This window comes from Harpegnathos saltator, unplaced genomic scaffold (assembly GCF_003227715.2).
Source record: "Harpegnathos saltator strain DR-91 unplaced genomic scaffold, Hsal_v8.6 scaffold1, whole genome shotgun sequence".
NCBI classification, from domain to species: Eukaryota; Metazoa; Arthropoda; class Insecta; order Hymenoptera; family Formicidae; genus Harpegnathos; species Harpegnathos saltator.
The window spans coordinates 447,723-458,714 of record NW_020229872.1 but is presented as its reverse complement, the minus strand read 5'-3'; the positions used below and the strand labels follow the sequence as shown (position 1 = coordinate 458,714).

At 36.9% G+C, this 10,992-nt stretch overlaps 2 protein-coding genes across 4 annotated transcripts; one reads left to right on the top strand and one right to left on the bottom strand.

Moving 5' to 3' along the window:
* The first annotated feature begins 92 nt into the window (after nucleotides 1–92).
* Pbp95 (proximal sequence element A Pbp95) lies at nucleotides 93–5,389 on the top strand. 3 transcript variants are annotated; one of them, XM_025299754.1, is made up of 5 exons: nucleotides 93–632; nucleotides 726–869; nucleotides 1,521–1,677; nucleotides 1,760–1,859; nucleotides 2,055–5,389. In XM_025299754.1, the coding sequence occupies exon 5, from the start codon at nucleotides 2,102–2,104 to the stop codon at nucleotides 4,787–4,789; it is 2,688 nt and encodes an 895-aa protein (XP_025155539.1). In that variant the 5' UTR covers nucleotides 93–632; nucleotides 726–869; nucleotides 1,521–1,677; nucleotides 1,760–1,859; nucleotides 2,055–2,101; the 3' UTR covers nucleotides 4,790–5,389. The 3 variants fall into 3 exon arrangements, with proteins under 3 accessions (XP_025155539.1, XP_011154784.1, XP_011154783.1); XM_011156482.3 differs by lacking the exon at nucleotides 1,521–1,677; XM_011156481.3 differs by lacking the exons at nucleotides 93–632; nucleotides 726–869 and having other exon boundaries at nucleotides 1,270–1,677.
* Nucleotides 5,390–5,501: 112 nt separating this feature from the next.
* LOC105192381 (lipase maturation factor 2) lies at nucleotides 5,502–9,819 on the bottom strand. The gene is made up of 10 exons (XM_011156480.3): nucleotides 9,726–9,819; nucleotides 8,978–9,158; nucleotides 8,712–8,813; nucleotides 8,144–8,334; nucleotides 7,861–8,039; nucleotides 7,507–7,759; nucleotides 7,219–7,424; nucleotides 6,851–7,088; nucleotides 6,456–6,672; nucleotides 5,502–6,335 (listed from the first exon to the last, which is right to left on the bottom strand). The coding sequence occupies exons 1-10, from the start codon at nucleotides 9,817–9,819 to the stop codon at nucleotides 6,056–6,058; spliced, it is 1,941 nt and encodes a 646-aa protein (XP_011154782.1). The 3' UTR covers nucleotides 5,502–6,055.
* Nucleotides 9,820–10,992: the final 1,173 nt, after the last annotated feature.

Genomic DNA, 10,992 nt, shown 5'->3' with positions numbered 1-10,992 from the left:
CCTTCTCCTCCTCCTCCTCCTTCTCCTCCTCCTCCTCCTCCTTCTCCTCCTCCTCCTCCTCCTCCTCCTCCTCCTCCTCCTCCTCTTCCTCCTCCCCCTGCTCGTTGTCGTCGTTCTCCTCCGGAGACCTGATCCCGATCTCCGGACGGCGGATACGTTGCGCACTAGTGGCCGCCGCCGTGTCGACTCCTCGGCAATGTGGTGCTGCGCGTTAACACCGAGTCGACGCGTTCAACCGACGAAATTCGCCACGGTCATGTTCGGCAATTCTCAGCGTACGTTACGCGCATTCCCTGCGCCGCGGTCGGTCGACATATTCAGGCCGTGGCCCGACTGCGCAGCCGCGCCTCCGCAGCGACGACCAACGGAAACATATGTGCGCGACTTCCGGCCGAATGTCAAAAGCCTGTAGCCGCGACGCGCGCGCGGCCTCCGAGGCAAGGAAAGCAGCCGACGAAGACGGCTGCTGCTGATTTCGCGTCGTCGCAAAGCGTTGTAAAACCTGTGCCGAACGAGGTATCGAAGATATGATCCGTGAGGATGACTTCGAGGTCGGAATTTGATGAATCGGGACGGAGAGTGAAGGAAGGCCGAAATTATACGAACCGTCGAATTTTATTCTCTGATCTCTGGTAATTCTCAATCTCCGGAAGGAGCCAAAATCGTGAAAAGGGAATATTTCCAAATGATTTCATCAGGATAACTCTATCTTTCATGAATTCCAGAGCTCCAGAGAGAAAGATTCGCGGTCGAAGCTGAACATTGCGGCATTGTACTGTCAGGACAACCGAGATCGGTACGGATGGAAGAACTGCCGAGGAGCATGATGTAAAAGCGCGAGAAGAAACGACAGTTACGACGATACAAATGTAAGATGGCGGTAATGAAATAATCGTTAGTCAGCAATAGTTTCGAAAGCGATTACATTAGAAGTGAATTCAAAAAGAAGAAGCTTTATATCGTTTTTCGATACTTAGGGCTGACTTCCGGTTGTTCGGAGATTCGGTTTGTTCTTTTTCACTGCACTCCTTACATTAGCTTGGTCCAGTTTTTTTCTCGTTTTTTCCCACCGAGTATATATATTTTAAGTTTTTTCTTTAAGTTCTAGATATATAAACTAATTCAGCGAAAAAGAACCGATCGACTATCGTGGACATTTGCGAAATCTATTTAAACTTGGAAACTTGGAATCTGTTCTTTTTAATTGCTCCTTTTTTCCCCACTCTCTCTCTCTCTCTCTCTCTCTTCGTTTTAAATACGTTTTAAGTACAGAAAGTGCACAATAGTGTAGCTAGAGAAGACAACTTTTTTATATATACACATGCCAGATGCATGTGGCGCGGTTCATTGACTTTTTTCACAATATCATGATCATTTTATTAAGCAATAAAACTGTGCTTTGTTAGGAACAATATTTCATAGAAGGATAATCGACGAAACCAATCATAAAGATATGAAATAAACTGAACGTACAACACATTTTGTAGCTCATGTAGCTTGTTTCGTGTGTTTTCATCTAGTTGTACCCAACTACAATAGAGTTCACTGAACGAAAACATACGAAAAAACTCGATTTTTGTTCTTCACAAGCTAAGCAATATACTGCGTGTGGCAAGACCTATCTGTACTGTGTGCACTTTCGGATAATTTTGCTTGGATAACAACAGCAATAATGATGTAAGAATAGTAATACAGCAAGCATACGTGATACATTTAAAGTGATACATAATCTCAAGAGAATGACACTTTGATTTTGCAGATATTTTTAACACAGGATGGATTTTCTGATGCTGCCTTGATTCAGCAATAATTGGTACATATAATTTTGCTCAAGGAGAGAAGTGGATCATTATTTATTGGTAAGCACTTATTTACCAGAGAAACGTATTACTAACAGTAAGTTAAACAGTGAAGGGTGCGTTCCGTTTCACACATATGCGTGCATTTATCTATGGTTTATGTCACATATACTATAAAAAATGCGCGTATATGCGTGAAACGGAATGCACCCAAAGTTAAGCAGTATATTGCAGCATTTGACTTACTTCCTGCAGTGGTAGAAACGCAAACATAGGACGGAACGTGATAAATAAAACTTACAATGAGTGAGTCTGAGGGTTCAGATATTTTGGCAGATATCACGGCATTGGATAATGCCTTGATGATAAATACCAATGATAAAACTGATCGTTCGTGGCATGACTCACATGATGACAGCAATTTGTCCATGTCTGATGAATCTGACAATGATTCACATAATGAAGATGAGTTCTACATCTTGTCGTGTCAGGATACTGAATTTGAAAATGCCTATGAAATTAATACAAAATTGATCAAAGGTCTGATGATGGTTAAGAAGAACGTGAATACATTGCTGCAGCATTGCGAGGAAAAAATAGAAGAGATAAATGAAGAAATAGAAGCAAGCAAGAATGGGAGCGTAATAAATGAACGTACAAAACATTCCATAGCTGGAATGCCATATTTCAAGGATAAACTTGGTTTCACAGCCCCCAAGAATTCTGACACAAAGTTAAAGGAGACTCGGGGAGAATTGTCTGTATTGCAGATACAGAAACCATGTCGTTGGTCAGGGAGGGACAGGACAACACTTTTAAACGCTATATATAATGAAATTTTCAAGTTAGTACCAATAGCAGGTTCCTACACACAAATTGAGCAGCCATCTAATAGAAAACCCGATACTTTGCGTAATCAAACTGGAAACCTAGACAAAACAATCGACGGAATGCACAGTGAGAGCAATAACACTGAGAACAGTTCAACTAGGACGTTAGTACGAATTCCCACAAACTTTGACGAGATGGTAAAAATGATGGATTCCAGAAAGTTCGATTGGATGAAAATAGCATGTCAGGATTTCGAGAATAAACACTCACCAAGTGAGTGCCAGTCCATGTGGAATGTGTACTTGCACCCTGACATCAACAAAACCGACTGGACAAATAAAGAGGATAAGGTATTGCTATACTGTGCGAAGAAATGCGATTATCAAGATTGGGATATCATCGCGGCGAGACTCGGTACCAAACGCAGCGCTTACCAGTGTTTCATTCGATTTAATACTATTCAAAATTTGCCGATCGTGGGGCGCGCCTGGAACATTTCGGAGGACCAACAGCTCGAACTGGTTATAAATAGACTTCAGATTGGAAATTACATCCCTTGGGCTGAGGTCGCGATCTACCTGGACAATAGAACCAAGCAACAGGTTTACGCCCGATGGATGTATAGAAAAGCGCCGCATTTGAGGAAGGGTAGATTCAAGTATCACGAAACACAGACTCTCCTGAAAGCGATAAAACAATACGGCACGGACTTCAGCAAGATATCACGCCACGTGATGCCACATCGAACCACTGTGCAACTCAGCGGTCACTATCAAACAATATTGCAGAGTAAAAGTAACGCCTGGACATACGAAGATGACATAGAACTGATGAAGTTGCATAAGAAGTACGGTAACGAGTGGGTTGAAATAGCCAGGAACTTCACGTTGCGGACGAGGACACAAGTGAGACATCGGTATAAGGCGTTGCAGAGATACATAAACAAGGGTTACACAATCGAGACTTTACCCAGATACGATACGCTAACGTCGCCCAACTGTAAAAAAACCTGTGAATCATCGACGTCGTCCGATGATTTGAAAACTAAAGAATCTCAATCAAATTTCAACACATCTAAAGACACGATTCAAGCAAGATTGTTCGAAAATCTTAGCTATCCGCCTATTGTTGAAAACATCATTTCACAGGAACTCGACGCTACGGAACTCTCACGTAATACTAGAGAGTTATATGATGTATTGAGACAATTAAATGCTAATCTCGATATCCCAACAAGTTTCTTCGATTATGCGCATCTGAGTAAAAAAGAAAGACAACTTTTTACTTCTTTGAAAAGTTATGTGAAAGCACATCATTGTGTGAGCAACGATGAACGCGACTTAGTAATTGAAAGATTCAGGCATCGAATGTTCGGTTCAGAAACAGAAGTTACCTCTCATTTTATTCCGCCGCTTCCTTTTAACGGATATGTCAAAAAAAGGAAAAAATATGAAACGAATTCCATAAATTATAATCTAGATCTAAGCGAGAAGTTTCTTATCGACATACCTACAGACAGACAAATTCCTTGTAGTATTAATTCGCTTTACGTTAGTATTGAAGAAGATATCCAGTTTCAGAAACTTAGCCAACTCTTAATCAACGATTATTATAGTTATAACACACAAGATGTAGATCCACACGCATCATTTAAATACGAGGCTCCTCATGATAAAGTAAGAACTCGGGCGTCCGTGAGAACTCGAGCCTCCTTAAGATCTGGACCAAATACGAGAATAAAAATGGAAAACTGCAATACCGAAACTTTACGATCGCATAACGTACAAGAAACTACTTGCACTGAACACATTAGTGAAAAAGATAAAGAAATAGTTATGTCGGAGAAAGCAATTGCACCGAGCAACGAGACTTTATTAGGTCTGAAAAACTTGTTTCTCTGGAAAATGTTATATGAACATAAAATCAACAAATCGCAACCAGCAAATAATACGCAACAAATGATAAGATCGATGAGTCCTGAACACAAGAAAGCGTATCAGACATTGAAAGCTCGTCTAATGCGTTTATTTCGATTACCCTTGGCTTTGTCGCATGTCTTCATGGAGTTATCCAAACCAGAATCGCTGTTTGCAACGGAACAGAAGGAGGATACAACTGAGAAATCGTTGGAGACACAGGCTGAGAAGGATGGACGATAAACATTTGCGAATAACAGTCTCTCATAGAATAGACATATTAAAAAATGATCTTAAAGGAGAATGAAATTGTGTAAAATGACAATTTCTTGATTATATTGAAGTAATCACATCATTCTTTTTTTGTTCAAATAACATGTGATATTGTATGAATTTGATGAATAAAATTATATTGTTACTAATACAACTTAACTAATTAAAATTTATTTAGGAAGCACAAAAGTCTTATTACTTATATTCTCAAGTGTACATTTCTTTATATCGAAGTAGGCGGTTGTAGGACCGACTTTTATTTAATATAAATGTATAATTTTCTGAAAATAATTCATAATATATTATATAATGGTGACGATTATCATGCTATATTGAAATATGTATGTATAAATGTATATATGTACAAATACACATATATTAAAGACACATATATTACATATAATTAGAGTGAGTAAGTAGAATATAGATTATAATTATTAAATTATTATCGGAAGGCCGTAAGAATAAAGTAGTTTTATACGAAAAATCCAGTTCCAGTTACTGACTAAATGTAAGAAAAATGGAATATCGACAATTCACTTGAGAAAATATACTTTGTATATGGAAAAATTCGCGTTTTTCCTTTTCTCTCATTTACTTCTTGTTAAAATAAATACATTTTCTTTCCTTCATTTCGATATAAACTCTTTATACTAATCGAGAATAGCAAAAGTTAATTATATTACATTATACAACAATATTTATGAAATGAGAGATACGATAATTTTAAGATACTATAAATAATATACACGTTTCCTGCAATCAGTGTTATAAAAACATGGATATTATTTTATTAATATAAACAAGACGCAATAAAATGCATTCGGAAAATATCGTTCATTGAACGATGAACAATATAGTCATATCTCCTTTACTGAATTCATCGCTTAATTTATACAAAACAATAAACGTCATATCTTCATCTTTCTGAATTCAGATTGATTTTAATGGAGATTCATTGCATGCGTAATGTGTTATATACGACCGATCGTTACATATGTATAACGATTAATATTGTCCGACAGAGATCTATTAGATGAGAAGAATAAATGCAGAGATATGTTACAAAAAAAAGGAAAAGTAATATCTGCATGTCCTTCAGTTGCATCATAATGCAAGTAATTCTTAATCGGTATACGTGTGTATATTTTATAGTTCGTATTCTATTTTATCAACACTCAATATCTTTTTTAGTTTTATAACTCACAAGTTTTCGTAATGATTATTGCTTGGTAATTACTTCTTTTTCGAAATCGAATTGCTGTAACCTGTTACAATTATAGCCGATCCCGCTGTGAGAACACTCCACAATAGTAGACACGCTTCCATTTTACCGACCAAACTCCTCAAACAATCCAAAATCCATCTGAGCGTCTCGTTTGTGATCTTGGGACTTGGCTTATCTTGCAGAGTTTTCATATTCTTCAGATATTCGAGAAGTGGTGGATGATCTCGGCTGAATATTGGGAAATATTCTCCTATTTTTTCCCTGGTCCACCAAGCATAAGTATTCGATCTATATGTGAAAACATATATTTGTGTGACAATATATGATGTTTCAATTTATAATCGGTGTATTGGAGAAGAGCGTTTCCATAGGACACTCTGCATATCAACTTTGTAAAATAGTACTCACGTCTGGCTCCATGGCGTATAACGGTAATAATAGAGTTCGGCCTTGATATATTTCGGCGGTCTGTCTCGGAATGGACTCTCGACGGTGTTCATTAGCGCTAATACCTCAGGTTGCCCAGTCAACAGACGATAAACTAACGGCATTAACCAGGGATTGCGGTTGTATGTACTTAAAGCGGCGAACCACATTTGCCAATCGAGGCGAGGTTGATGAGGCGCTGCAGAAAGCAGAATGTTACTAAGGTTGCGTTTTGTCAAGACTTTTTTTCGCAACATTATTTAATTTGTGCATTAGAAACTTAATGAGGAACAAAAATATAAAACTCGCAATATCACTTTGTTTTGTTTTAGATGTGGTTCTCGTTATATTTATTACTGTATCTAGGATCTTCTCACCAACAAACGGTAACGAGTTGTTAACGTTTCCTGGTTTGTATAAAAATTCATATTCCTTCCATGGCCCATCGATACTGTCGCTGCCCTCTATTATAACTTCCGGTCTACCTTCGATTCCGGTCATACGACGAAACAAGCCGTAGCTGTTCACCAAATGAAGATGATTCACCTTGGTGTGAATTTCTATCAATTTAGGAGGTATCGTCGAGTTAGACGCATGTGAAACGGCATACGGCACCTGTGAACATTCATCTTATCTTTCATACGCGCTTTATGCGTGCGTTCGATTACGGCGAGTATTTTCAGTGATTACGAACGTAGTGATGTAACGTTCACGTATGACGTAACCACTTGCCGTATGTACTTACGAGACTTATAGTGAAGATCGACCATACGACTAAGCCGTAGAAAATCGTAACTATAGTCGACGTCATTTTGTTGTACATCCCTTTCGTGAAATATGCCGAATTAATTAGCGCGTACATCGTCGTAACTCCGAGAGAGATCGTGCCAATATATATAGAAAAAGGTATTACACGAGATAGGATATAATCGAATTGTTCCTTAGTAAATGCTGCAAAAATAAGGATAATTATGATTTGTAAAAATTACGCTAAATCGTTGCTCGTTCTTGTCGACAAAACATTGATTAATACCAATATTCGATTGAATGGTCCAGTTTGTTATCTTAAGGTCATAACAAAGGTACGTTCCATACATTAACGCTCCGTAAACCACCACAGCTAGTAGAGTAGATTCGGTGCTCATTGTGAGCATATGAGACGCGTCACCTCGGGATCGTCGTTTGTAAAAGAACTGATCATCCAGCAAGGATATGCATAAGCAGATGGTTAAGAAATTGAAGAAATTGTAATTTCCAGTGGCAATGATACATATTTGTAGAAACACCTAGAACAGCACCGTTATAAAGTTACTACGACACAACAAGTGTGGTTCGACCGATAATCAACGGTCCATGTGGACATCTTGTCTTTCTATGGATTGCATACCTGAGCATAAAATGCCACTTTTCTCACTTTTATGTCGGGAAAGAAAAATAAGAATGGTACAGCGAGCTCAATGACGTTTGCAAAGACAGTAGCCAGACGAAGGTACCATGCTGGTAGATGATGAGCGTACCATGCCAGAGGAGTAGGTATACACTGAGACTCGAAATGAACATTTAGAGCTGTAAAACATGGGAGCGCATCGCGATTAACACAATAATGTCAAACGTTACTTGTCAAACGTTCCGCAAAAATCGCAAAATCCGCAAAAATATATATTTTTTACCATCCAACTTCCACCACATTGGACATCCCGAAGTAAGTTTCACTACTCCGCTAGAAAACATGAGACGGAAGAGCAACCAGCGTACCATCCAGAACACCATGGCATCGCTTGGAGTGTTTGACTTCCAGCGTGAATACCAAAATGGTGCTATGAATATACATAGAAATCCTACCTCTAGCAATAAAACATCCCTGTAATGGGAATATATAAAATTAAATTATTAAACAATTCAGTTACTTGTGGTTAAGTGAGCAAATTTTTACAAAATATGAAAAAAAATTTTTTTATGTCATATTTGAATACATATTTAAACTCTATTTTTTACAAATTAAAATAGAATGACAGGAAGTATTTTCCTAATTTGGCTACTATCTGTTTTACATGTATGATATCATATATTTTATGGAGACTTTATATCATACAAAGTTTAATTAAATTATATGAAATATTAGAACAGTTGGCAGTATTCTTTGAATTGATATTAATATTATCTTTGTCTAGAAGATAACTATCAATGATATAATATAAATTATGCTGCAAATAAGAAAAAGATAAATACATGGCTCACCATTGAAACCACATAAATGTTTGCCCAATCTGGTACAAGGAGTAATACAGAGACCACAGCCCTGCAAATACTGAAGCATTGCAGAATTTTTGCGAGACAAATCTGCAAGCAAATATAATGTTAAACATTGACTACTTTGTTATATTTTAACAACAAAGCTCACAAATCATTATATATGAATAGATGAATAGAATGAGTTTTGATGATAAAAGTATTCTTTCATTTTAATTTTATAGATTATAAACACAGATATATATTATGCATACCCTGCAAAGGAGGAAATAACTCCAAGAAGAGCCAACACATCCAGCATATATTCCACATTTAAGCCTAGATATGGTGCAAACCATATTAATGTTGGCTTCTGCTTCAGCTTGTTGAATAGTGTGCGTTTCTTGAAATCCACTTCTGTTCTGGCTGGCAGAATTCCATTATCACCGTACAATCCTATTTTTATAAAAATATATATATTTTAATTTACATTGTTGCTTCCAAGTAGCCAACAAGGATAAATCTCATATAAATCACTGCAATGTTGCAATCTATATTTCTAAAATAATGTCATAAAAGTTTAGTAAACTCTTCTCTTGTGACCGATGCAATTATAATAAATAATATGGTATTGCAATATAATATGTGTGTAAAAATGTCATATTTCTATCAAATATACTCATGATCTAAATATTTATCAAAGTTTTCTCTCTTTCTCTATACTGTATATAAATGTAATGACTGAATATTAATTAATACATGACGAGTGAGAAATTATCTATATAATGTTATCTAACATCTCAAACCACATACAATCACGCGTGAGTGTTCACTACTGATAAACGTTAATTCTTTTTTTATATGAATAAACCTTGGGCATCTTTTGAATCAATATATCTCGCGAATAACACCGTAGGAACAGAAGAGAAGGCTCTGCATAATCGCGGTGGTAACAATCACAACGGGAGAAAACGCAGGCAAGCAGAAAGTTTTTTTTTTTTCACCACAAACGCGCATACCTACCCGGGATTTGTACGTAAAAGCTGAGGAAGGCGAACAAATATATAATGCAGATCCCGCGCAGGAACAGGTTACGAGTGTAACGTACTTGCACCATAATCGCGACAAGTATAGCTTCGTTTTCTGTTAGAAAGCTCGCGTTCAATCGCGAAAATGCGCGACTACACCACCGGTAATAGATACGACGTAACACACACAGCACACACACCCGCACACATATCCAACCCTGACACTGGCATGGAATTTCTCGCTCGACCGAGATGCGTATGTAGCGAGACGACAGGAACGGCGAATGAAAACGCCTTCGCCGCGTAATGGCGTTCGCATACGAAGACGTTTTTCTCGTTGGAATAAAGGCGCCACGATAATCAATTATGAACCGCGTTATAAAGTAGGGCGATGTTGAAAAAAATAATTTTCTTCCAAAAAATCGAAAACTCGTTGATCTTTTATAATTAATGAAATTTGGAAATTATTGGACTCTCTTGGTAGTGAACTTTGTTTACTAATAGCCAGTGATTTTTTTAAAATTTGTATATAAAACTAAAATATCATTGCTGCATTTTTCTCGTAACTTACTAATAGTAAACAATAGTAACGTTATACATTTTGTTTAGCTGAAAAGTAGAGACATCAAGCTTTAAAATACTTTCCAGATCATTTTGCTATCCTTATTTCCACCGAAGTTATAACTAGTTGAATTTTGCCCATTTTTCGTGACAGAATAAAGAACGTCTAATTCGCCGTTGAATAAGATTACTTAGAAGATGAAACTAATGGGCCAGAGCACAGACTTTTGCATAACGTATAATATACAACGCATAAGAGAATTAACCAATCAGAGTTCTTCATTTCTGTCCTGTTCTGTGAGGAGGGAAATGAAGAAAACTAATTGGTTTATTCTCTTATGCGTTATGTATTATGTGTTATGCAAAAGCCTGTGCTCTGGCCCTAAAGGTTTTAACATCTCTACTTGAGAACAATATCTATGTATTAAACTTTTCACTTTTTTCCTGCAAACACTCAACAATCCATTATATAATTTTGCATGCTGATTCGTAAAAATCTCAAACAAAGAAATATTTTCGAAATCAGATGGATATGTCAATTCCCTCGCAAGAAGATGAGTATCTCAAATTACTATGATATCATTTAAATTATTAGCGTTAATAAAATTATTTAATATTAATAATTAAAATATAATAATTATTGTATTATTGCAATAAATGTTAACATTTACAACGCATATGCATGTATATGTTCATAATTG